Source organism: Scatophagus argus, chromosome 19 (assembly GCF_020382885.2).
Source record: "Scatophagus argus isolate fScaArg1 chromosome 19, fScaArg1.pri, whole genome shotgun sequence".
Taxonomy (NCBI): Eukaryota; Metazoa; Chordata; class Actinopteri; family Scatophagidae; genus Scatophagus; species Scatophagus argus.
The window spans coordinates 11,488,972-11,516,927 of record NC_058511.1 but is presented as its reverse complement, the minus strand read 5'-3'; the positions used below and the strand labels follow the sequence as shown (position 1 = coordinate 11,516,927).

The following is a 27,956-nucleotide window of genomic DNA, read 5'->3' as shown; positions in this document are numbered from 1 at the left end:
TCTATAGAAATGTACAGGGACATTAAAATATGTAGCAACTACTTTACTGATTTATCACACTTCATGCATTACCTGCTGCAAAGATACAGACAGGCAACTAAAGCAAGAGAGAGGCGGGGTACACCCTGGACTGGTCGCCAGCCAATCACAGGGCCAACACACAAAGACAGACAACCACACACTCTCACACTCACACCTAGGGGCAATGTAGAGTAGCCAATTAACCTAATGTGCATACCAATGTTTTTGGTATTGTGGGAGGAAGCCGGAGTAAACCCACGCAGGCACAGGGAGAACATGCAAACTCCGCATAGAAGGGCCCAGACCGGGATTCGAACCTGGAACCCTCTTGCTATGAGGCAACAGTGCTAACCACTGCACCACTGTGCCGCCCTAATTATCTACATATCTTGCCAATTAAAGTTTAAACTCCTTTTTCTCCAATTTATTGCTTCTAGAGTCAATACTTTCTGACTTCTGGACACATTGTGTATGTAGATAAGAAAACCTCAATGAAATAGTCACCATGATTGGTACTGTGTTTGCAGGTGGAAAAAGGAGTGGGTCAAGTATCCACCTTTGATTAAGTACCTGGCCATGTCCAGGAGAGCTTTTGGCTTTGGTACAAGAAATGGAATCAAATGTGAAAAAATAGTTTAGAGACTAACATGTCACAACTCAAAATAAATTATGAGAGGTCATGACCGTCTTTATTGTAAAACCTCAAAAAAAGAAAGAAAAAAAGAAAAAAACAGTAACCTGAAGACTGACGAATTTAACAAACTGACACCATTAAATGATAAAGTGGACTCTGGAGCATTTTTCATGTCATGATATTTAATAAAAAAATGCTATCCTCTTTTATCCCGCTCATTTAACAGAAAGGTGGGATTGATAAGGCCATCATCATTGGCAGAGATAATAAGATGTGACGAGTGAGAGGGCGAGAGCTGTGGACATGGACAGTGATAACAACACTGATCTTTACCATCACGTCACGCACATGATGATGTGTTCACCACATTCTTCAACAAGTCTTTCACAAGGTCTGCTCATGTCAGCTACGAAGACTTGATGTGTCCAGGTCAGTCATAACTGATGTCTAAACGGGGCTTTTGTTGGCTTTATTAAGATGGATTGGCCGTATGAATCTGTATGTGCTGACGTGTGAACCTGTTCAGGCCTAGAGAAGTGGTAATATAAGCGTCCCTTTCTATTACTTAGATGTTTCATATCAATTCCATTATCTCATTGTTTTGAAGCAGTCCATATCAGGAGCCTGACTGAACATTCCCATAGGAATCTGGTTTTCATCTAAATGTCCAGACTGAAATATCTCAGCACTCACTTAAAGAATTGCAATAAAATATGGTACATATACCTCTGGTTCATGAAGGACAGTTTTGATTAACTTTGGTGATCTGATTTTTCTTTTCACTGCACCGCCAGTAGGCTGATATTTGTAGTTTTGTTAGCTATTAAGCTATTGGCATGATGCAGTGAATGAAACTTAATGAAGCAAAATTTTCATTTGTTCCCATCAACCTTGGCTGTGCTCTTTTCTTTAGAGCCACACAGGAAACCATGGCTTGCTAATAAGCTGAATTAAGATTGTGAACCTGAATTTTATACCAACTAAACATCCTGTTTTCTGTGGTCAGCGTGTATTCTGGCAGTTGGCAATTACTGCCACAGTGTGTTTTGAAAGGTCAGACAGAGAGACTGAGCCGTGACTGTGTACTGTTTTCTAACATCTGGTTAGAGTCATTGATGTTAGAAGTTCAAGTGGTAATTATTAAACTTGAAACAAACTTCAGCTTGACCAGCAGTACTGATTGTTGGCACGTCTCATAAATTATTGCTTAGACATGTCTTGCAGATTATGAAGGACTGAGCTGTTTCTGTTCAACATTTCCAGACTTGAAATATCTCAGGTTGTTTTTAATCCAACATGTTGTTTTGATCATTTACAGCAAATCAGACATAGATTGTATGAGCTGGATTGATCAATCGCTGCAATCTTCTGAGTTGAGCAGGCTCTCATCTTGACTGTAATTCTTCACATCACTGGACGACTATAAACAATTACCACACACTTTAAATAAATAGCTTTTGCTGCTTGATATAGTCACTGTCTCATTCACTGAGTGTTTCATGTCAGAAAACTGTTTAAAATTCTTTTAATGTTAGCAGAGGCGATTAATAATTTAATGCAGTTGGGACACATCCACGATAAACAGCTGGAACCACTGGACACTGTGTGCTGTATCTAAGACTGTCCATAGCCGGTATATTTAGAGATCAGTCATACGTAAGTCTTAATTATGGGCTCTTTTGGTTTTGCCCCCACAAAACCTCATGTAAGGCAACAAATATTCCAAGACTGCTGTATTAAATGACTGATCAGACACATGAGAACAGCACAACCTGATTACATGGGTTTGGTTAAGAGCAAGATGAAACAGTATGTGATTTGAATACTGGTGGAAATTTTTAAAAACACCTCCTCTTTCTGTCTTTCTGTTGTTATTTGAGGTTGAAAGTTGTGCTTAGTTCAAAATTGATGTGACTCATATTTGCATCTGAAAATAATCTGATTTGATGTCAAATAAAGCAGTGATTTTAATACTTGTAACAAAGTAAATGTTAATCTAATGTTCTGTCCAAGCCATCCTTAGGAAAACCAGTGTTTAAACTTTCCGTGTCCCAGGATATCTTGTATGTGTTAGTCAGTGATGGAATCTATCAAAACAAACCTTTATTTCAAGTAATTTGATCATTTCGGGAGCTAATATTCAATCGTTATGCATTGACCCATGCAGCTTATTTTATATTAATGAAAATTGAAATAAATAGCCCCAGTTGCTGGTATTTGTCGTCATCTCTAGTGTCACTTAACAAATTGGCCAATATCTTCATTTGTTTTGACTCAACCTCTTTGACACTGAAAGTTTAATCAGTGCTGGAGGAGGGTTCACATTGTAAGTGGGATGAAATTTTTCAAGCAGGCTCCTAATTTGCATATGCTGACTGACACTTTGATCCCAGTGTTCTCATTTAGTATCTTAATTGTATGATGCTGCAGTTTCTCTGAGAGAAGACCAAATTGATGCTTGCACCAAAACAACTTGAAGGGCAGCTGATTTATTTTTTTATTTGTATCCCTGCTGTTGTATTGTTTTTGTCAACATACATGTAAAGTAATTTACAAGGTGCATGCAGTATATTAGTTGTCATTTAAGGTTATAAATCACTCAAAAAATAAACAAACAAACAAAAAAAAAGAACATTACATTTCTGTCAGGCTGACTTGAATGCCATAAATCACCTACAGGCTGTTTAGTATGACAGGACAACAAAGGATAATCAACCATTCAGTTCATCAAACCATAATATGAAACACAGTGCTCCAACAGGACTTCATTCATTCCCCAGAGCCTTTCAGCACTCAGGACAGTTCTCATTTACAGGTGCCATTGCTTTATGTGTGCGGTATGTTGACAAAATATGCAGTAGTAAATGTCAGTCAGCATCTTTCACCAACCTCAAACGTTCATGTTCTGTTATCTGTAACCCGCACTGTTAGGACATTTCCTCAGTGTCTGAAATGGACTAAACACATGTTTCTTAGTGCAAGGAAAGACTTTATGGTTTCTTTCTTTTGCAATCCTTTGTTTACCTTTTATTCCTTAGACTGTTTTTTGCAGTGTTTTGTAGACTGACATTTGACTTAGCCAGCCGCCAAGCCCAAGTTGATGTGACACCATTGATCAAAGTGACACTGCTACAGATTTAACAAATGGCTCATAAAATGCTGGCTTGAACTCCTTGAATGAGGTTTGAATCTGTGTATTTAAGCGACATTACTATGAAATTGCTGGTGAGTTTGGTGAAGATGTCTGTTGGCTCAAACCCCCTGTAGATTCTAAATATGCACATTAGATTTTTGCTGTTTTGGTAAACACGCTTATGGTCTATAAATATAAATACCTCAAAGCTGAGTCTGGAGCTCAAGTCAGTGGTAACACAACCCTAATGTTACCCTGAGCAGATTTAGTTTAGAGCAGGGCATTCTTCAAGCACCCTGTGTGTGTGTGTGTGTGTGTGTGTCTAAAATTATCTATATTATTGCCTTCAACTGTCACCTGTGTGCTGAAAGCAGTTCAAATTTAAAAGACTACAGTAGAGCGCTTTGATGTCAGAATATTTACTTAGTGAGAGTTTATTCCTTCAGGAAAAGATGGAGACATATGGAGGAAATTATTTCAGAGGAGTTTATTGAAGCTCTGTTTCAGTGGCATTCAGCTGATTGATTTTGATTGCGTGTGCACACCTGCGTGCCTGTTTGCAGATTCTTATTATGTTTTTATGTGTATGTTTGTGTGTGTGTCCTCCTCTAAAGTGTGTGAAAGACGTCTCATGCCAATAACTCAGGAGGAAAAGATGACTCCACTTTCATCTGTGTAACACCCCCCTCCACACATACACACACACACACACACACACACAGTCACACACACATACACACACTACTGCAGTCTTTTATACTTCTTTTTATCCTTTGGTGTGTGTGTGTGTGTGTGTGTGTGTGTGTGTTTTAACCCACATGTCACATGACGGTTTTCTGCTCTGCGTATCTATTTGTCCCAAAGTGCCTCCCAACTCTCCATCTCTCTCTCTTACACACACACACACACACACCCTTGCTCTCTTTTTTCCCACTGTTTTATTATCATATGCTGATAGCAGTGTTAGACTGCACTCCAGTTTTTAATCAGTGGAGAAGATACCCTGTCTGACTACACAAGCTGTTTTGGACAAATTACAACACACTTTGTAGCTGCTGTTTGTCCTATAGAAATGTGCATGCGATTATGTTCTTCAACAACTTTATAAAACTTTGGGATTGATGCCACTGTAGTCAGTCTTCAAGTGGGAGTGTGTGTGTGTGTGTGTATTTGCAAAGAGATAAAGCCAATGTCAACGAGGTGAAAATCCCCATACTCACGTATATTGTATTATACCCATCAAAATTGCTTTCTAATGCAATAAGGGGTCATGAAATTTCATAACCAATTCATGAACAAATCAAAGCAGTTGGAAAACTGTAATACCCATTTTACAGTATCACTTTACACACACCAAGGTACACACAAGCCCCAACATCCACTGAGGTTTTCACTTTTTCCTGTGTTGAAATGTAAAAGGTTGTCAAAGAGCAATAACGTTGCTGCTGGTAACAACTAGATGTCATGTTTCATTTACTTCAGCCTCCCCGTCTGCTTGCTTGATTTCTATGCTTTTCTTCTCGTTTCCTGTGTCCCTGTGTATCGTTTTGCTAAAAGCATGGCTACTTCCAGTCACAGTGGGCGAGCGTGTAGCATGTGGTCGGCATAATTTAACAGCACTGTTTTCTGTGCCAGCAGAAAAAATGGAGGTTCTGAAGCCTGAAATTACAGGCAGTGAGAGCTAGCGGCTTTTTTTGTTTGTGTGTTTGCTTTCATGCCTGTGTGCGTGTGCTGCTCTCTGTGCCACAGAAATGTTTTTATAGCGTATCGTCTTGTTTGCTGACCCTTGTGTATCAGTGGTTGCAACTGGCTTACGTGAATGGCCATGTTGACAGTAATTATGTGTGTTTGCCTGTGTTTGTGCATTTGCTCTTTCTCTTGTGTCTGTTCTTCTGTGTTTACACTATATCTTTAATAGAAACTGTACAATTTATTCTGTATTTTTGTTTTTTGTCCTTTTTTTCCACTCTTTAGATTTGCTTCATTTCAGTGAAATGAATAACTTGTTCATTATTGATTAACCAAATAAGTCAAGAAATGTGACTGTCTAAACTATGCAATGTTCTACTATTAAAACCTTCTTACACTGTAGTTTACAATGATAACAATTGATGTAACTCTTGAAATTCACAGCAATTTTTAAAACAGTGATGTCAGACAGAGAAAGTAGGGGATTGATTTTGATTTTACTGGCCAACTGTCACTGAGGGGATTTTATCAGCTGTAGCTAGCTAAATAAGCTGTGTCTTAGTTCACAGATATAATGTCCCGTTAGCATTTATCCTTTTGTTTAACTAACTGATCTTGGAATGGACAGATGGGACGGGAAGCATGTAATTTAGTTGAAAGTGCAAAAAGTGATGAGAAAGGGTAATGAATAGACAGGAAAGGTGCCAACAGTATGTATATATTTAGATTGGCTGACTGACCAAGAGTCCGTGAGTCTGATTTAATTTGCCAGCACTTCTCTGCTAGGTGTTATGGCGTTGGCTGACAGTCTCATCCCTTTCTCTCTCTCTCTGTCTCTCTGTCTCTCTGTCCTTCCTTCACTCCTCTTTCTGCCCTTCTGCCCTCCTGCATTCTGTTCTTTGTACGACACCACAGAGAAAATGTTGATTTTAATCACTAGGCATAATTAATTACCATCCTCCCTTGTTAAGAAAATAAAAGCCTCATGGCCACATAGTAATTGGCAGCGATTTAATTTACGGTCTACTGTAGGTGAGTTTTGATGAGTGTGTTCGCGTCTGTGTGTGCAGGCGGGTTGACAGGAGGTGGCATGTTGGTGTGTAATTGAATGAGCAAAAATGTCTTGCAGTTAATAATGTGTTTTATATAACACGCAATCACAATATTATCAGGGAATCCCAAGGCCTTCCAAACCCTTGAATTTTTGAAGATAATGAATATATGTGTCAGTAAAACTTCATAGAATGCTGCTGTAGTGAAAAAAGTGTATTCGGTATTCAGTACTCATAATGCGGTAAGGCAATAACAATGATGAACAGGCTTTGGGTCGCAGTTTACATTCAGTGATGGATTTGAGAGCTTTAGATTGCAGTGAGGATTTTTTTTTTTTTTTTTTTAAACATGTAGTTAAGATTCCATTTCTGTTTACAAAATGACCTCCATTTCCAGAGGGTCCTGAGCTTCAACTTCACCCATTTTTTGCTCCATTCCCATTATCATAAGGCGCTTCACTCCCCCACTGAGCATGAATCTGTGCTGTGCTGCTACTTATTAATAGTTGCATGTGCTCTTACTTATAAAGTACAGGTTGAACACCTTAGATGTCTGCAGAACCAGTGAGAGTATCAGATACTTTATTAAGGAAATCAGCCGATGCGAGTACTGCTTAATTACCAGTCATCTACTGCACCGAGTGTTGGTCCACTGAGACACAATTACAAGAGCGAGTGGATTAGTATATGGAGCTCCACAGCCGAGAAAAAGGAAGTGAAAGATTCTCAAACCAACAGTTAATACTGTTGGTTAAATACTATGGAGCATGAAAACAGTTCTTTGTACTTTTTTTATTAACCTCCAAGTATTTGATCAAAAAGCGAAAAACTTCCTATTGTTTACTTTTAGGGGTAAAGGCATTGATATGGTGTTTTGAATGCTTATTTTACTCAGATGTCTTGTTGCATATAAAAATATCATATTTAAATGTTAACAAGGTGAAAAACTTGATGTATTCTGAGAGATTCTAGCCGATTCAAATCATTAAAATAAGTGTCTTTGTGTTTTGTGCCTCATCAACATTCAAGCCAAAACATGTGGTGCAAAAATTTGTGTTCTTCAAGTAGTTGCCAAGAAACTAGCAGGACTGGGCTTTATTCTCTTTTGTCAGCACAATGAGCTACACAGGAAAAAACTCACCTGCAGCACTCCACTGTGCTTTGCAACAGACTTCCTTTGTCTATATGTTTGGTTAAAGGCTTTGTAAATGGTATGCAACAATATAGAAGATTCATTTGGTCCTTCTGGAGCTCCAAAGCACAGAATTTTGGCTTTTGTACATTTATACCAGCATGGCTATTTTTTATGAATGTGACAAACAAACGTTTCATCATCATTTTGAAGGTGATATGGCATCATGTGTAAAGTTTTCTGCTGTGGTCTAGTCTAGTGGTTTTCATGATTTTGGTGATTTGAGACCTTAGCATGGTGCACCTACCTGATTGCTCTAGTAAATAAAAGTAGAGCTTTGGTAAGAGAAGAGGTGTGTGCTATATTTACAGGTTTATTCAGAGGCAATTCCTCGTACCTTTAGATGTTTGAATTGGTCTGTGTATGGACCTTTTATACTGATGAAGTATTGCTGGCTTTACATAGATATCCATTCATACATTTGATAACACCACTGAGGCTGAAACTATGTTTTATGAGACTGGCTGCAAGTGATGTACTGCATGTGTTTGTGTGTGTGTGTGTGTGTGTGTGTGTGTGTGTGTGTGTGTGTGTGTACGTGCATGTGCATGTGTGTGTCCACGTGCGTGTGTAACAGAGCCTGTCTTGCAGCAGCCATGCTTTGGCAGGTTGTAGTTTTCCCCTCAGAAATCAGCCACCCTCTGAACTGTTAAATCACACTAGAAGCCAACCTTTGCGAAGAAAATTAATTACTTTCCCTCTCCCTCCTCCTCCCCTCATTTTTTCCACATTAACCCTCCTTCATTCCTTTTCACTCTCTTTTTGACTCACCCTCTCAGTTTCTCTCCTATAATAGTCTAGAATAAGTTTAACCACAGGTGACTTTTTAAAAAAAAAAACGAGGTGCTATTACGCATGGAGCCTAGATCCATTCTTTCAGTATCCTGTTTGAAGTTTGAAGCCTTTGATACTAGTTTAGCCTGATGGTTTGTGATTGCACTGTTCATTTGGGTCCTGTTTTGGCAGGAGTGCCTTGCCCACAAGCTCTCCTGCAATCATTAGGTTGTCAAGTTTTGCCATCCCTATTGAGATGCTTCATTTAAAATCAATGAAAGCTGTTCTCCTGGTTCAGTTGTGTTTGTGTTGGATAGTGTAACCAAGATAATAGATCACATAAATCCACTGGATGATACTGCCATTTATCATAACATTTATCCAGAACATTGCACATACAGCAGAATTTGAAAGAAGCGCTTGAACACACTTCATTCACCTAATTTGTGCTTTGTGCTCAGTGACCTGAGGCTATCTTACAATGCAAAGGCCTTTTGCTTCCTGGTCTCATACTGTTTTGCCTCTCTCTCTCCACCCTTCATTTCAGTTTCAGCTAGAAGATGTGGAGAATGAGGACAAAAGATACGCCCTCTTCCTGGAGCTACTGGAAGCTGCACAAAAGTGGGAAGACTTTCAGCAGCTCATGTTCCTCCTACAAGCGTGGCCACCCATGACCAAGGAGGAAGTGTAAGACAAACATACTTTCATTGTTTTTTGATTCTTTCAAGGTTAAAGCAACAGTTTGTCACTAAAATGATTCATATTTATTAACACTGTCAGTACATATGAAGCTACAGCCAGCAGCAGCATTAGTCTATTTTTAAGACTACAAGGGGGAAACAGCAGGCTTGGCTCTGTCCAAAGGCAATAGCACCTCTAAAGCTTGTTTAATCCATACAAACCCCAAGGCGTAAGAACAACTAGTTGCTGTGCTGGTCTTCATTCTTACCCTTAGACAGAGCCAGAGAAGCTGTTTAAGTAAATAGACAGCTGGCTGTGGTTTCATATTCAGCATAGAGATAAAAGAATGGTATCAGTAATGTAACCAGGAAAAATATTCCCATAAGCACCTCTTGGACAACAAATTCCTTAATTGTTAATGTGATTGCAATCATGTGTTTACAGCTCGCTAGCAAAAATATCATTATTCACACACTCATACGGAGAGGATGTAAAGAAACTCACATATATTTTATAGACAGGTGTGTGGAGATGGAAAATGCAAATAGCACTTATTTTAGATTGTGGCAGTGTACCTATACTGTACCAGCTGACTTTTTCCCATCCTCTCTCGCCTTATCTAATTCTCTCTCTTTCAGCTTCTTGTCTTAATGCATTGGTGCCCTCGAAGCATCTTCAATGAATGTCAGTTTTACAGTTAAATGTAAAACGAGTGCTGTTTCACTGGTTTGGGTCAAGGCAGCCTCTTATACGTGCTTAAGCCCAGTGAGTAGTGAGTGTGTTTTGGTGCTTACGAGTCAACCGCAGACATTTGAACAGGGTTTATGCTGTAGTTTGTTAATTAACAAAATCAGACACGCATGAAGACATTGACATTTTAATGGGCAACTTCTGTGCAGTGCATACTCAGTTTACTAAGAGTGGGAATGCAGAATAATCACTCAGGTGAACATATGAAACATAGACTTTTTGAGTTGGAAATGAAAACATGTCTTCACAAAGCTTTGGGCTGCAGGCCTCTTGCACCCGTCCGTGTCTTATGAGCCTCAGCAAGTGTTGGCTTTATTATCAATAAGTGTCTAATGATGTGATTGCTCTTCTCCTGCTCCATTGTTCTTGATTAAAAGTGAGTGTTGCTTGGAGGGTCTGCGAGACAATGCAGTGTTATGCAGTCAGAGTTTTATTCTTATGGCTCAATCAAAGCAGACTGTTTCTTCTCCAGTAGTTGTTAGAGACCCACACTGATGTACATAAAACTGCATATGTGTGTGTCTGGAAAGTCAGCTTTATAGACTTTGGGTGTTTGTTGATGAATAAGATTCACACATGTTCATTACTGATGCATCAGTTTAAATGTCAAAGCAGCTTGCCTGATGTGATGCTTGCCCTTTTAATCAAGAATAAACATTTCAAAGATTTGGGGATCTGGTGAAGCGTCTTAAACCCTTCTTGGACCAGAAAGTCCCAGTTACCACAAGAGCTAAACTCAATGTCTCCCTTTCAGTAATTTTCACCTTCACGCTAAGCAGCTTTTGGCTAAGTTGAATGCAAAAATGTGTGTCAGGCAGAACAATCTGTCTTTCATACGATGTAGAGGGGAAAAAACCCCATCTGCATCTATTGGCCTATTTTCCCCATTAAAAACCTTTTCTGTGGCCCAGGACCCTTTTCAGGAACTTCTTTACTTTACCTGCATGTAGACCAGAGAACTCAGTAGTAACTCAGCTGCAAGTAGTAAACAGGGCTGCACAAAAATTCCTGATTTGAGTTAACAAAAGTTTTCAAAATAAGGTGAAACAGTATAACAAACAGATGAAATGAGAAGAATCTGGAGAAGAAGTGTGAAAAATGGCTTTTATTCATCAGTGTATTTGTAAAGGACAAATGAGCCAGTATCTTTAATCGCAGAGTGCCACTCAGCTGAGGAGCAGTAAGAGAGATGGGGATTAGGTTTGGATGCCGCAGCTGCTTCAAGTTCACCCCCGGATTTCACTGACACTCCTCCGACTTTGTGAGTGTAACAGCTGTAGGCAAATCATCACTGCTGGGACATTCGACTGTAATCGTTTCTTTTATCTGCAGACTGAGCTGTTGTACTGTATAAATTTAAATGCAAACATGATGCTGAGTACAAAGACGGCTTCTGATTATGGATTTTGTTTCTTCTTGTCGCTCTAGTCTCCCTCATTTAAATTGCTCGAGTTAATTTGGGGCAACATGCATACACACACTAACTACACTACACTGTAATGTGCCTCTTTGAAGCACAGAAGCCTGAAACTAAGGTCTGATCTGTGTTCACTGTGCATTTTATATGCAATGGTTGCTATATCTGGCAGTAATAATTTGGGACACAAAATTCAGAATAACCTAACTTTCAAATTCCTCATTTAAGATGTTCTGTACAGACTTCATGGCGTTATCTCTAAGTTTGCAGGACACATGGTTAACCTTAACTATTAGTCTGACTGAGCATTAATCCTGGTTGGGATTGAAGTGTGTTTACTGTGTGTCTGTAGAGTGGAGATTTGTTTCTGTCAGACTACAAGAGGCTGTTCTGGGAGCTATATTGAGTTGCATCTAAAAAGCTTATCCTTTAGTCTGTCCGCATAAACTGAGTCATGATTCATAGCACGAATGGAGGCTGGCTGTGACTCACACTGCACCCTGTGACAGATTTGGCGAGCGCGCAGACACTCATAGTCGCATGCAGCAGCGCCTCCCTTTCCCCTGCTAAAGCACAGGAAGCAGCAGTGTGCCAGCAGCACAAGTGGACTCTTGTTTGTTCCCATGGCCACCTCATTCGAAGGTGAAGCAGCTTGTCAGGACAAGACGCCCCGGTAGCTGGATGGATAGCTGCCTTTTCCTGCAGACAGACACACACAGGACCCTGCTGTTCTCCCTGCTGTCACTTTGTCTCTCTCTCTCTCTCTCTCTCTCTCTCTCTCTCTCTCTCCCCCCTCACCTCTGTCCCTTCTATCCTCTCTGTTGCTTGCACGCTGTTCTGTGTTATATATACTCTTTACTCTTGTGCAGATATACATGGGCACATACGCATAGGATCTCACCTTAGGGTCCACTTCCTCAGACACACTTTCTTAAGACTCACTTCAGCTGCCTAATCTGACATCAGGCTTCAGCCGCTTGACATTTTTCTTGATTCCTCATCATATAACTGAGGATTTATCAGTATGTTAGCATTTGCCCTTTTCATGGGAAAACACACAGAGTGAAACGAAGTACATTTCACCCCCCGCCTCCAGCTTTTCCTTCTCTGTCTGTTCATTATTCACGACACTGCTTGTCATGTTTTACACATCCACTATAAGGACAAAAGTACTGAGATGGGGCCGTTTTTCAGGGGTTGGGCTAGGAATTGTACTCCCCGTGAAGGGAAATCTTAATGCTTCAGCATACCGAGACATTTTGGACAATGATAAACATCCACCTTTGAGGCAACAGTTTGGTCCCTTTTTTATTCCAGCATGACTGTGTCGCAGTACACAAAGCAAAGTCCATATAGATAGGCCTTTTTTAGTCCCAGAGTTGAGAAATTCTCAAGACATGGCTGTGTGAGTTTGGTGTGGAAGAACCTGACTGGCCCGCACAGAGTCCTGACCTCAACCTCATCCAACACCTTTAGGATGAATTGGAATGGAGACTGTGAGCCAGGCCTTTTCATCCAACATCAGTGTCTGACCTCACAAATTCTCTACTGCATGAATGGTCAAATATTCATATTGCAATAACATATTGCATAAGTTTATATATCTAACATTTTAAAATGTCTAAAAACGATTCTGCTTTTGTTAGAAATTATATTGAGTTATGTTCTTACACTGTTCAAGCGTATAAAGCTTCAGAATTTTATTCAAGCTAACGATGCATTTTAATTGGTCACCTGTCACTGTAACTTCCGGAAGAGAGTCAGAGAGTGAGGGAGGACGTCAGCTAATGTGACTGAAGGTAACAAGAATGAAACTCAAAAACATTAAATGTCCATAAACATTTCTGCCTGAGTCACGGCGGAGAGATTCTCAGCACTAATGGTGGTTGAAGAATGAAAACAGCAGCTAACTGCATATTTTGTTTTCATTGTTTTGAGTGACAGACCCTGTGACGGCATAAAAATTATATACTGAGTGTTTAATCATGCACAGGATTTTCAGCAGTGCTAGCATGTCATCATCTAACTGCTATTCTAACTGCTCTAATTTCATCATTTGTATGTTTACTTCAAACTTTATTGTATGTTGTATAGTATATTTTTTTTACATACACATGATACAAACATAAAGAGGCCTTGTTTTTTCTACAGCATTCACAGACCACTAGTGTTAGTGTTATCTAGCAGATCGAAGGTCTCCTATATAGCACTGACCCACTGCCATGCTAATTACAATACTAATAAAGTTAATTATTTAAAAAGGATCCATCCATCAGCCAAGATATAATTAACAGATGCTGCTCTGTGGTGTTCAAACTTTTTTTCCTTACTATGCCTGATATATATTAATAAGCATGAAGGGTGTGTTGCCTTAACGTCACTGACGTTCGCTGGCCTTGGTAGGAGCTAATCTGTCACTCTGGAGGCATTAGCAAACAAAGTGAGGCCTGTCACAACTGACAGCTGTCCCCTGGTGTTCACACAGTGGTTCGGAGAGAAAGAGAGAAAATGTGGCATATAGGTGTTAAATATTAACTACAATAGTATTGTGGTCAAACATCTTTCCTGCCCACTTACTTTCCAATGTCAGAATTCATTAGATTATCTGAAAGCCTCTTGATAATTGTACCTGCCTGCTTATGTCAGACTGTGATTTGAAAGGAAGGTTGATGCTGTTATGTGGTTGTTGTATTTATATTATTTATAATGCACAATAGGGTGAACGTACATTCAGCTGCTGTGTCCCAGTCATTGTCTAGCAGATCATTATCTGGTGACATGCAGAGTTGTAGATGAATAAGGACAGTGATTTTACACGTTGCCGTACTGTTTTTGTTTTATTGTACACTGTATGTCCTGGTCTACTTCTGTTGTCCTAAACACACTCACTGATATTGTCACTGTATACTTATGTACTTTAAATGCTTACTGTTGTATTTACTATCCTGTGTTCTTCTCTGTGTTCACCTCAGCAAGAAACTACACACAAACACACACATTCACATCACAGATCTGTCTTCCTGTCTATCTCCAGGGCGCACTCAGAGCGTAACCCCTGGGTTGTGCTGACCTCAGCACTGCTGACCCGCTGCCAGGGGTCAGAGGTGAAATTAGACCTGGGTCAGCAGGTCGTCATCATGGTGCGATCGCTCTATAATACCAAACACAAGCTTCCTGCACAGGTAAACGGCAAACACTCCTCAGATAATTGTCTTTGACTGCTTGTGTCGTCTTTTCTTTTTCAGAAAGTTTGTCAAATCTTGTCCACAAAAACAGTTTCACCCCTTTAGACTAATCACCGATTGTATGAAAGTAAATGCAGACAGCAAAATGATGTTGAACTTTAATGTAATACAGCAGTAGTGGAATTTAACTAAATACAATTATTAATAAAATTTTTAGGAACTCATTTGTGTTTTCATCTTATGCAAATATCTACTTCAACTCCCCTACGTATCAGAGGAAAATTTTGTACTTTCTGCTTCACTAAATCTATCTGACAGATGTTAGTTACGTTTTTAACATTTTAGCTCATAAAATATGGCATGTTGCTTTCGATAACCCAACAGTGTGGAAAATACTGAAGATAAACTAGCTGAATGAGCTAAAATGCCATATGTGTATATATGTTTGTGTGTATATATATATACACACATATTCAGTGTAACCTCACTGCAGTGCCACCCTTTTACCTCATATCTTAATACAAGAGTACAAAGCTATTAAGCATGTAACCCACAGCAACATGTTAGCATCAGCTCAGTGCTTTTTGCAATGTACTGTAGACTCTAGCTGCTCTTCTATCTGACGGCTCCTAATGCTATTCATGCCCTACTGAGCACTATGGAAGTGGTAAGCCTAATGCCATTCTGTATGTCTACCGCCAGCTGACTGTGATATTAGTTTAGCACTAATGCTATTCAGTGTGAATAGGCTAGTGTCTGCCTTGCTGTCTAATATTAGTGTGGGGAGGGGGTTGGGGGGGTGTTGAAGGAGGCCTTTTACTCTGCTCTGAACAGCTTTAATTTGAATCTGCTGGAATGAAACCGCCAGAGCATGGGGGAGTCAGATTGCATTGTGATATCCATATATTACTGGATAGGACTGCAACAGAACTGTATGTCTGGTGTGTGTGTGTGCGTGTTTGTGTGTTTGTGTGCAGACCTTTTTAAAAGTATTATGTCCCTGCGTGTCTGTACAGTGTATGCACATCGATTAACCTTCAGTGTTCCTCGCCTACTCTCTCCCCTCTGCTTCCTGCTCTCCCCTTTTGTTCTCCTTGCTCTTTTTTTACTCTGCCTTCTGATTGCCTCTCTCTGTTTTCACCCCACTTTTGCATGTATCTCTCCCTTCCTCCTTTCATTCATTCATCCATTCATCTGTCCATCCTGCTGCCTCTCTCTCTCTCTCCCTCTCTCTCTCTCTCTCTCTCTCTCTCTCTCTCTCTATCCCTCTATCCCTCTATCTCTGTCTCTCCAGTGTATCGGACATATAACCACCCAGCTGCTCCAAAACCAGCTGAATCTCCAGCAGCCTGCACTCAAACTGATGGCTGAGAGTGGTGATGAGCAACTCCTGCAGCTGACTCTGGATCAGATCAACAACATGACAGCAGTGAGTATCATTGTAATCGTTGCCGTGGTAAAAATATTCAAAAATGCAGACCAAGTGGAGTCCACTGAATCGACCACAGTGCAAACACTGCAGATATTTTTGTTCACTTATCGGTTAATTATTTAATCTCTTTGAAAGAGTGCAACATGTGTTTTACAACTTCCATGGCCTCAAGGTGATGTGATCAGTTTTCATGTCCAACCAACAGTTTAAACAGGACCAAATCATCACATTTGTGAAGCTGGATGTAGAAGAGGTTTGGCATTTTTGTTTGATAAATGACTCTAATGATGAATTCAATTGTTATTGAGTAATTTTCTCCTTGTGATTCCAAACCTGTTTGTCTTGAGACCCTTCAAAGTGAAATAATGTCCGCTTATTGTGGACACGAGTCCACACAATCAAAAAGTGATTTTTTTCCTTCTTAAAATGTTCCATTTAAATAAGGTTTCAGAGGCCTGAAACTTACCATTCATCTCACAAGAAAAAACTGCAAAAATATGTTGAAAAGTCTAAAAAATCTAAACATATTTTTGTGAAATGGAAAACATCAATGTTGCATAATGACTCAGTCCACTATTTCATTTTTGTTTCAGCGACATTGGTTGTACAACACTTTGTTTATTCTAGCTTTAAGTCAGTAGATCCAACATCATCATTATTTCTTTTATGTGTGTATTAAGAGCAATAAAATAACAATGTTCTAGTAGGCCTCAGAGACTGTGCACTGTATACAGAGACGAAATAGAAAAAGGTGAAATACAAAGAAAAACATTCAAGCAGAAAACGAGATGACTGGTGAAGAACTTTATTCTTATCTTCGCTGCAGTAAGATAAGAATAAAGTTCCCCCAAAGAATCTCAGCATTCAAAGAAACCAATGTTCATCCACTTGCTGACTGTCCTCTTGTTTTTGGAAGCCACAATCAGATTAAGAGAGTTATAGTTGAGGAGTGTGTGGGCTGCTCCCTGTTGTTTCCTGATCAGATAAGCCATTGTCACAAAGTAGGCCTCTCGGACCCAGCAGACCCCTCTCTTTGCTCCAGGATCAGATAAGAGAAAGCCTCTCTATTAAGTGCCAGAGTTCCTATTAAATGAAACATTAAAGCTCCTGTATCGATACACCTGAGACACACGCTGCTTTTAGCCCGCAGAGAAAAGAGAGTGGGACCAACGGAGGAAGGTATTTTAAGGGGGTAAGGGAAGAGATGTGATTTAGATGTGAGAAGAGAAAATCGAATGGGTGGGGGGCTGACAGAGAGAGAGACAAATAGGGATGAGAACAGATGTTCAGAAGACAGTGCAAATGCATGAATTTGGAAAGTTACACAGACCAAGACATTTTGAGAGGACAGAGCAGGAAGCGTGGCCTGATCGAAGAAGGGGTGGTTTGGAAGGAAAGACAGAAGAGATAAACCAGGCAGAGTGGGGTGGGGGGTGGGTATGATTGGAATAAGACAGGTAGTGTGTCACACTGCTGTGAGGAATAGTCTTACCACTGCCACAGAAGAGCTGAATGAACAGGGGCATGTTCAGAGCATATAGGAACAGCGTTCATCTGAAGATAACATCAGCAGAGACAGAGAGAAATTGTCGTACATCTGATACATCTGATAATGTGTTGGCTTGCTGCTGCTCACTGTGGAATTGTGTGGGTGTATATTTCTCTCATGTCTTTGTGAGTGTCTGCTAGCCACAGTGTGTTTATACTGAGTGTATTGTGCTATTAATTTGTTTTCAAGTACAATGTCCTGATTGCCTGAAGCTATTTTAATTCTATTATTTTTCTTTTAAACAAAGGGCAAGCAGGATATCAGTATTTAGGCTTCCTCTTTAAACTTTCTTTATCAATCCTGGATCTGATACCTTATTGTAGGTTCTCCAGTCCAATAATAATTTAAAATCTGTGTACTTAACTGCTTTGAACTCAATGTAATCAGGTATGACTACGTCTCATGAATCCAGAAGTCCAGTTTGTGTGACAGATGACAAAACACTGTACAGCAGTTTATCACACTGATGTTGGATTTCACAAACAGATTATCATGGCTGCAGCTGTTGTATCCAATGTTGCAATAATTTGGAGGTAAACAACAGTAATGCAGCCTCCACTTGACAAAGTAATCTATCAGGAATGTATATTGCACGTATTTGATTGTCCACGGCAACACCTTGCTGGATGACTTATCAATCTGCCAACTGCTGAGCAAGGTTCAGCGACTCTGCATTTTTATTTAATTGTTTTTTGTTTTTTTTGCCGGATCAGTCAGCGTTGGCACCCCTGCAGCATACCCAGACTCGTTTAAAGGAATAAGGGAGCTGTGCTTATTCACTCAGGCATAAAGTCAGTTTGAGAATGGACTGAGTCAGTAACCTGCTGTGACCGAATAAGTGAATCTGACAATGAATTTCGTGACACTGACAGAGAAACTGTATTTAATATGGATCTTCACGTCACAGGTGATACGCTGAACAAGGTCAATATCAGTGACAATGCCAATCTGGTGTGTCAGTTGGATGCATCCCTAATTTTATCTGCACATTGGATTAGAGCTCCTCAAACTAATTTGGACAGGGAAAAAAAGGTAAAAATGCCTGATGTAGTTATTATTATTGATTATTCACAGATTTTTATATGAATTTTTAATGAAAATGTAAGAGACTGCTATCTTAAAACTGGATGAATGAAAAGTTGAAAAATATTTTTGTGCTTCAGATGAATCAGTGCTTTAACATGTTTCAGTAGTTAATTGTTTTTCCTTCTGAAACTTTTTTTTGCTCTCACATATTTTTCACCCTGATGACCAAAGTCAGGCTGATAGAGACGTCAAGGCAACACGAGATTCTGAGGCCTTTTATCAGATCTGCGAAAAGCCCTGACTTGTCAGCAGCTGATCATTAGCAGATCAGTAGATCTTATCAAGGAAGGATCAGAAATTATTGATTTTAGCTCAGGTTGGTCGATCAGAAGTTCAAGTGAGTGTACTGAGGAAGCTTACTGAATTCCAACTGACTGTTGTTTGGTTGAAGTTTGCTCTTTTTTTAACAGTTTGTTTCACTCTAACATTCCAGGCAAAATTAAGTTATCACATTAATTTGCCTTTCTTTTCTTGTCGAAATTAACTACTTTGAGATTGATTTTGGTCACAGTGTACCACATATTCATCAACAGTGCAAACAGTAGTCCCCCTCATTAAATGTATGAAAATGTCATGCCACCCTGAGTGATTGGCAGGCCTTATCTTCAGACACTGCCCCACCGGCTTACTTCTTTACACAGTGCCCTGTATCTGATGTCACAAATTACTGTGCACATTGTTTTCCCCAATATAAACACATACTTTTTTTTCTTTATAAAACGGATGCCCCTGAGATCACAATGGAAAAAAAAAAGATTAATTCTGAAGATTAGTTTTTAATTAAAATGGCGTTATAGAAAACCACTTGACACATCAAGTAAATGAGAAAAAGTAATTTATTTGGCTGTAGTGTGAGATATGTGTTCACTTTACTTCACATTTACGGTGTTTTGCTTCACTGAGGAGGACACCACAGTAAAAGTAGTAAAACAGAAGGAGGGAGGAAAGGAGTGGGAGTATATGAATTCAAAAGGGAGACAAAGAAGTAGAAGAGCGAGTGGGTAATGAAGAAAAGGTTGTACTGTTCTTAATGATGCAGGAAAATACTATGCTGAATTTCATTTTATGTTTTTTCCACTCAGACCCCCCCCCCCAAACAAAACCAAACCCCACCCCTCCATTATCATTTTTTGCGTCTTCACCTTCCTTTCCTTTTCTTCTCCTGCTCGGCTCCTCTTAGTGAAGATGTATGGACGATGGAGGAGCAGAGGGGTGCAGTGGAGGAAGAAGAGAGAGGCCTCACTAATGGAAGGCAGTGATGAGAGGCTGATAAGAGCTGCCCTGCCATTATGAATGAGCTGTCATACACACAACATACAGCATCCATAGATATGGCACGTGCATACACACCTGCAGTCCACACCAAAGTTTGCTGCAGCAAAAGGTCCTTTTGTCTTTCTTCTTGTTTTTCCACTCCCTCTTTCTCCTCTACCATCAGAATGGACTCTTGAAGTCCCACTGTTTCTACATCTGTCAGGCTCTCTTTTCCAGTATGGTACAAACACGGTTTACAATGATATCAGTGGCAGATTTTTCACCCCAAATTCTCAGTAATTTGTCGACAAAAGCCAGGCTTCTCATTTTTAGCCAGCCACTGTAAAGAAAATGAGTGCAGCATTTGTTTTTATACCACAATACAGAACTAGAATTATAAGAAAAAATGTAAGATTAGACTGTTAGCTTATTCTAACATAAAGCCTTTTATATGGCATCTGAAAAAGTATGGGATTTTGAAATGGAAAATATGAAAGAAACCTGCTTTACGTTCCACTACACCCAGATTCTTTAAATGCAGACTGGCACTCTTACTACACCATTAACCTGGCATGTGGAGAAAGCCAAAGTTCAACACTGCCCTGGCTTTTCCAAAGAATCTCATACACCTTTTCCATCAGTGAATCGAGCACAAGAGATGTGTATGATGTGAGTGTGCGACTGAGTGATTATGTGTCTAATTGTTTGTTGAAGTGGGATCATTTACAGCCTTTGCGCCATATTGGACCTGTTAATCTAGCAGTGTTTTCTTGCAGCTAAGTATGCTGATCCCTGATCTGCTCACTGCGTGCATGTGTGTTTGTGTTCACTCATGTGCGTCACAGCCCACTTTTATTTATATTTATTTATTTATTTTGGCTTCACAGCTACTTCTTCTGTCACTTCCAATTATGTCGTGCTGTAAACAAGGACTGTTTGTGTATGTGTGGGTTTGTGTGTGCGTGCTCAGTTTGATGCACCACTAAAGCCTCGGGACAGCTTGGATGGAGAGATGGGAAGCGGAGCCTGGGGGAAGGAGAGAAAAGGATGAGAAAAGGAGGGAAGGAGATAGTTGTGTGTTGTCTGGCATTCCAAAGAATCTTTATGATTTAAATGATAAAAGAAGGCTTGGCCATGCATTATGTATTAGGTATTGTACGTGTGCGGTAATTCCAATTAAGCTTTCAGCAGCTCAGAGAGAGAGAGAGAGGGCAGAAGAAGACATATACAGGAAATGAGAGACGTGCAGAGCAAGAACAGAAAGCAAGGGTGTGAAAAACTGACCACACCAATCAGGCAACGTTTAGCAGTCACTGAAAACAAGCAGGAAAGACAACCTTGGGTGTCTTTCACAGTGTGAGGCGGCACAAAATTAGAAGGTAATAACAAGAGAAAGAGGGGGATTGGATGTCTTATGGCTGCAGTTTGATGTGTCTTGCCATGCTGAGTGTTTGTTCATTCACTCAGGAACACGCCAGCTGTGAACACACTCACACAAGACAAAGGAAGCCTCTTGTTTTTGCTTAAACCGAAGAGACAAAGTATTGTTTTGAACCTTTAGAGAAGATGTGAAGGGGCTTTTAACCTCACACATACTCCTGCTCAAAATGAATACGTACACCACAGGAGAGGGTTTCATGTCCTCCAAGCTGCTGCCCTTTGAGAACGAAAGGAAGGCATGATGGATGTGTTCCCTCCCCAGTCAGATTATGTTTGCGATGAACTGTTTGTAAAGGCGAGGTCTAAACAGACCGCTGGGGAAACTCAAAGACTCAGAACGGTGTGAGAGAGATAGAGCAGACTTCATTTTTAGCTGTAGAGTCAACTCAGAGGTAAGCGTACCTGACAGTTGAATGCTGTGATGAAGGATGTGCCTTGGCTGCCAACATCAGATTTAAATCATGATATGGTTAATGGGGCAAAAACACATCAAAATCAGTCAGATTGTTCAATGTGACCAACTTTTCTTTTATGTAAAACCAAGAAATTGAATAAGTAGTTTTGGTGTAGTTTGTCAGCTTGAGAATTGTATTTACTGGTTAGATAAGATCAATTATCACGATAGCCCCTATCTGTGTACCAAGATAAGCTAATGGGTAGCTTGTGTATTTTAATGGTCAGATATTAAGAGAGCAAATTTCCCAAAATGTTAATTTTTCCTTTTAATATCAGCTTGTTTGGAATTATTAATTTGGACAACCATTTTACCAAATGATCATATATGATTCCACTGACTTTCACAGTATTAAGAAGTAGAAATTAGTTAATATATATTAGATGAATAAGTGTCATCTTTATTCTTCATTAGTTGCTGAGGAAGAAGATAGCAGGACAGTTATTTAGGAAACAGTAATTGTGACTTTAGTTAGGAATGAGGAGGAGGAGGAGGAATGATAAAAATTTCTGATTCAAGACATTATGTGTAGGTAGCGATCAGATGTCTACTTTATGCTGCACACATACAGTAGGTGTGAGCTCTGGACGAACAGCAGTGCCTGGAATGTGACAGACCTGTTCGTGCTGTAAAAAAGGACATAAAGTTATCTGCTCTGCTCTGATATCAAGATTCCCCTCCATCCCTGCATCTCTCAGCTGCTCCTTCACATCTATTTTCAGCTCGACTGTCAATCCAACTGACTCTAAGACTCAAATCTGCTGTCTCTCTTGACACCGTCAAACAGTAATAGCCTGCGAGGTGTACGTGTGTGTGTGTGTGTGCATGCATTCGTTCGTGCGTGCGTGTGTGTTTGTGTGTCGGTGAGCATCGAGGACCGGGCCTGTGCTGGAGTGATGTTTTCCCATTCTTCTAAAATGGACCAGGAGAGCAGAGGAAAGACAGAATGCTTGTTTATTTATTGTGGGTTTTTCTGTGTTTTTAGATGTGTTGAGGATGTCCATATATTTGAGTCTCTAAACTGGCCCCAGAACAGAACTGAATATTTGTCCTCTGAGTCCGTACACATCTCATGTAGCCACAACTCACTGAATGAGAAAATACATGCACGAGTCGTTACCTTCTGACTGGCGCCCTGCAGGTGTGATCTCTGAAGCATCTGCACCCCCACCTCCCCCCACCTGATGGTTGATACAGTGATACATATCAATCAGAGCAACATAAATATGTTCTGCTTCTTATTCTTGCACACCACCTTGTTGAGCTTTCAGACCAGTGGTGTCCATGTGTGCGTCTTGCAGTAAGTAATTTGTATTTTGTAGGTGTGAGTCCTCATTACAGGCAAACACTGCAGAAGGTGATTTCAGTGATTAGCGCACCTTCAGGTCAAATCAAGTCACATTCATTTATATCATCTTAAATCACAGTAATAGCCTCAAATGGCACCACAAGGTCACATTGAACAAAGAAAAAAAAAAAAGAAAGATATTTATGAACATACTGACAACGTGGCGCTAGCAAAGGCAACATCAGTCCACCGCTTTGGTTCAGATAAAAATATCTCACAAGCTACTGGCTGTATTGCCAATAGCTCCCTCTTTGTTAAAACTCCAGTCGTAATCTGACTTTTAATCCAATAGCACCAGCAGGTCATAGCTTTAATTTGTTAAATACTTTGTTTTCCCATCAGTCTCAGCTTGAATTAGTGTTTAGAGCCAATAAGCAAATGTTTGCATGCTAACAACTCAGCTTAGCATGCTTAATATGGTAAACATTACACATACTCAACACCAGCGTGGCAGCATTATTGTATGTGAGCATGTTAGCATTTGGCTCAAGCATTTAGCTCAAAGCAGCCTCACAAAGCTGTTGGCTTGGCTGTAAACTTTTGGTTTTATTGTAGTTTTGATCATCATGTCTGCAAAGCTGCAACAGTGAGAATAAATGGCATTTGCCCTTGAAGAAGCACTTAAACAACAATGACAGACTAATTGTTTTTGTATTTGTAAGACAAAATTACAGAAATCCAAATTCGACCTCCTGTACTTGCTGTAGTTATGTGCGTGTAATTTTTCCCACCATTCACTTTTGGTTTTACCTCCAAACAATATGGTTTAGACAGCTGGGCTAACTACTTCTTATTTAGAGCCTGCCTCATCATTTAACTGATGTGCTTCTTGCCTCTGAACTCTCTGTTGTATTGTCAATATTTTTCCAGATTTCAGGACATATTCGTAAAAGCGAGAAGTCTTGGGAGGGTGAAAACTTTAACACACACAGGCATTAATAAGTTTAGACACTATAGAAACAACAGTTTGCTCGTATTTTGTCTTTACTTCTGAGGAATGTGCGTTACTTGCTCCTTTGTCAGTACAGTTTGAAATCATCTATGTGAGATATTGAGCTTCAAAATAGGTCAACGTTCACAGCAGCTCCAGAAAACCCATCACGTTCTGGGCCTCTGCTGAGGCTCAAAAATCAAAAGTTTGAAGCTGAAGTGTTAAGTTGTTTTGAAGTGCCTCTCCTCGGTTTTACTCTGCACTCAGCACTTGGAAACAGTTGGTGCACTTAAAAATGTATGTATCTAATGCTTTCAGTGCATCTCTGCCTTTATCCTCTCCAACTCTCTTCCTCCATCTTCCCCTGTCATACATTTTCCACACTCTCAAGCCCTCCATTCTTTCTCTCTTTTTTCCCCCCTGCATTCTCATTATAACCGATTGACCTCCTCATCCACCTCTGTCTTCTTTCTCTCTGGCCCTCCTCCCTCCCACACCTTGTCATGATTCATCTGGTGCCATCTGTCAGTGGAAGGGATATATTAAATTATTAGTAATGCATGACATACTGTATATTTATATCTGTTATATGTCAACTCTCTGTCTCCCTTTAGTACCAAAGCAACCATAAGGTCATATTTTATTGAAATGATGAATGCATCCAAATCCAGAACACCCTTACAGAAAGAAAATCTTGGGACGTAGTGATAATGTTCTTTTTCAGATGTCTTAACATTACTACAAGGTAAAACTTATTTTTTTGTTCAAGATATCATTCCACGAGGGGACAGTGTCCCTGTCAATGACAGCAGTTGAATGTCTCTCAGCTCTCATGTGAGACATTCAGGTTCACTAATATCCACCGTCAGAGGGAAAAGGATCCTTTTAAACATTTTTATGTTTTTAGGGATGAATTGTTCTTCAAGGAGAGGAAAATGGAGTGAGGCCAGCTCAGAGATGAGAGATTTTAGAGGTGAGGGAGAGAAATTCATCCGGGTCTGCTCCCCTTCTCGACTACAGAATAGAAGACATGAGCTCCACATTCATAATTGATCTGCCTCAGCTCCAGAAATATCCTGACAGGGACTCACTGTTGTCCGTGTGTGTGTGTGTGTCTTATGTGTGTATAGTTGTGCAAGTGCAAGCTTAATAATAGAGACAGCAAACAGGTGAGCAGACACAGAGAAGATGGGCTGAGTCACAGAGAGAAGCAGTGAGACGGCTTTCCAACCCCAGCGCGTAGCCTCGCTTCTCCCCGGCCTGGAAACCGCTCACAGCAGCCCCAGAGCCAATGAGTTGTTTGAATTTGCATGCAATTTATTGATGTAAAGAGGCATAAGATGGGATTAAAATATTACGTAAAGGGCTGTTTATGGCAGCATGCGCATATGTTCAGAATCGTTTTGGTAACTGAGAATTCTGCGAGGAACTGCAGAAGAAGAGGAGAAGGGTTTGCGTGTGCTTGCATGTGTGTGTTTGTGTGCGTGTCATGGGAATGGTGGTCAGCCACAGGATCAACAAAGGCTTTGACCACTATGACCTCAATGGGTTCCTTCAAGCGTGTAACAATGTAATCCAGCAGCCCTGAAATACTGCTGCCACAGCACAAAGCTCCAGTGCTTCTTGTTTTTATACCGACTACTGTGGCTGGTAAAGCTCCAAATTTGCCAGACCACTCTGAGTGTTTTATCAGCCACTGGGTGTTTAGAATATGCCTGCTGAATGGTGGTTGGTAACCTGGCAGAGGACTGGTTGCATGTTTTCCAAAGTACTGGCTCTTACTCTCGGCATATGTTCACAGAGATGAAAAACAGGCAGTCACAGTTCAAAGGAAAAGTTAGTTTCTCCTGATTCTATCGCCACATGTGTGTTTACACTTTCTCCTCTCTTTTTCCTCCAGGAGACAGCTTCCTCCTGTGACGCCGAGCTCCTCTCATTACTCCTGGATGCCGGGCTCCTGGTGGGCTGTGTCTCTTCAGCCCTGTACCCCCTGCTCAGCTCCCACATGCTGTCCCACCAGCAGGAGGGAGGCTGGGACGTGGAGAAAGCCGCCGCTGAGCTGCTGGCGGCAGGCCATGGGCCCGAGGCGGGCTCCCTGCTGCTGGCTCACCGCGGAACCCACCAGGCCCAGTTCACCTTCAACTCTGCCTTGGCCGTTCTCAGGAAGTGGCTGTGAGGGGAGGAGGGAGGAGGAGCAAGGTGTGAGGGGAAGAACGCGGCAGGGAGGCGGTTTGGAGCGAAGCCACGGACTGTGGTGATAAAGCAGATTTAGTGAAAGAGAAGGGGAAAGCGTTCAGAGAGGAGTGGCAGTAAATTGGATTGAGATCTGAAGAAGTTAGCATGAGGTGATAAGAAAAGTGGTGGTAGGCTGTACCTCTGCATTTTCATCTGTAATTGGGTTTCGCAGTCATCAACCGAAGATACTGCAAGAGAGCTGCAGCATCTGCCTTGAACGTATGAGAGCGAATACCTTTAATATTGAAACATCTGCTCAATTAGAAACACACAATGCGCACACATACACAGTCACAACGTCAGCTGTCTCTTAGTCATGACTAGATGTTCAAACTGAGGGCTGATCAGAAAGTGCAATTACTGCTTGAATTTATTTGTTGTGTGTTCGGTCGTGTATTGTGTCCCGTTGTGTGATAAAGTAATTGAGCAGTAGCCGGAAAGCAGTGGGTGGATATTAGCCTATTGTTCCGTGACAGGTTTTCCTCTTTGACGTCCCACCGTTAAACACCCTGCCTCTGCTCTATTGTTTTCCCCCTAATAATGTCTAATTAATTCCTTCTAAACAAATTAGCCCCACAGCTGCCCTGCACTGTGTATACGCATGTGTGTATGCACAATTACTGTATATGAGCAGCCAGTGATTTCATGCAGAGCTAATGATAATGAAGAATAAACGTGTGTTTAGGCACACAGTGATGCTGTCAGTATGATTTGTTTCACTTTAGGAAATACAGGTTTTATTTCATCCCACCATTTAGATCTGAAATAAAGACAAATATAATACATTTTGTATTCCATTTCCTGTCTTTGTAACAGTGTTGGTAGAAATTTGCATAATCAGGTAAGTTTACTCAGGCTTTTCACTAGACATCTGTAAATTCCTTTTTCATAAAGAAAAGATTTTTCAAAGTCATTGTTAAGATTATCAGAAAACTAGGACCCCAATAAAGCAAGACGGCAGGTGAGTGCATGTGGTCTGCCAACAGGGAAGTATATGAAATCCAAACAGTCCAACAAAAATCTAATCTTCTAGAGAAACAGGGATCACACGATCAAACCGGAGCAGTACACACCCACACATACATATACAGGGGGAAAAAAAAGGGGGGGAATTTGTGATCCATCTTGTGATGAATACCCTGAAAACATTCACATTAAAATTACAACATTTCAACACTGTTCCAGCCCTCTGACCCAAACATCTGGTAGGTGTTTTTGCTTGCCGACAAATGCACTTTTTGTTTGGTTGCACAATCTTTTGGAAGCAGTTTTGTGAAAAGTGTTTTCATTGGTCAGCACACACAACCCCATAGAGGGTTTGGAGCAACCAATTTCTTTCACCTTTCAGTTGTCACCTAAGGCAATTGTAACCTTTGTTTGTTCTCATAATTGCAAACAGGCTTCGTTGCAGAAAGAAAATCGGTGACTAATTTATTTTGTTGGTCAAAGTTTGAGAACTGTGATTTTCCGACTGCGTTCAAAATGAAATTAATGAAGTAGTGCAGACTGCAGGTCCCCAGAGCAGATATTTTTGTTTTTGTACTTGCACTAAAAAATAAGTCTGCCCCATCAAAGTAAAACATCACTTTAATGAAGAGTATTAGGGAATGCAGAGTTTGTAAGGTGATTAGGCGAGAAAGATTCACTTTTCTACTTTTCTAATCTATGAGCTGAGAAATATTTTAATTGCAACATTTTT

General features: G+C 40.4%; 1 protein-coding gene across 3 annotated transcripts in view; it reads left to right on the top strand.

Annotated features, from left to right (window-relative positions):
- nbas (NBAS subunit of NRZ tethering complex) overlaps positions 1 to 27,042 on the top strand; it is a 137,921-nt gene extending 110,879 nt beyond the window's left edge. For 2 of the 3 annotated variants that reach the window (XM_046373882.1, XM_046373884.1), the window contains 4 exons: positions 9,043 to 9,182; positions 14,378 to 14,525; positions 15,823 to 15,957; positions 25,923 to 27,042. In XM_046373882.1, coding sequence (XP_046229838.1) covers positions 9,043 to 9,182; positions 14,378 to 14,525; positions 15,823 to 15,957; positions 25,923 to 26,198 — 699 coding nt within the window. In that variant the 3' untranslated portion in view covers positions 26,199 to 27,042. Of the gene's footprint in view, positions 1 to 9,042; positions 9,183 to 14,377; positions 14,526 to 15,822; positions 15,958 to 18,416; positions 18,631 to 25,922 lie in introns of those variants that run through there. The other variant, XM_046373883.1, reaches the window with a different exon arrangement.
- Positions 27,043 to 27,956: the final 914 nt, after the last annotated feature.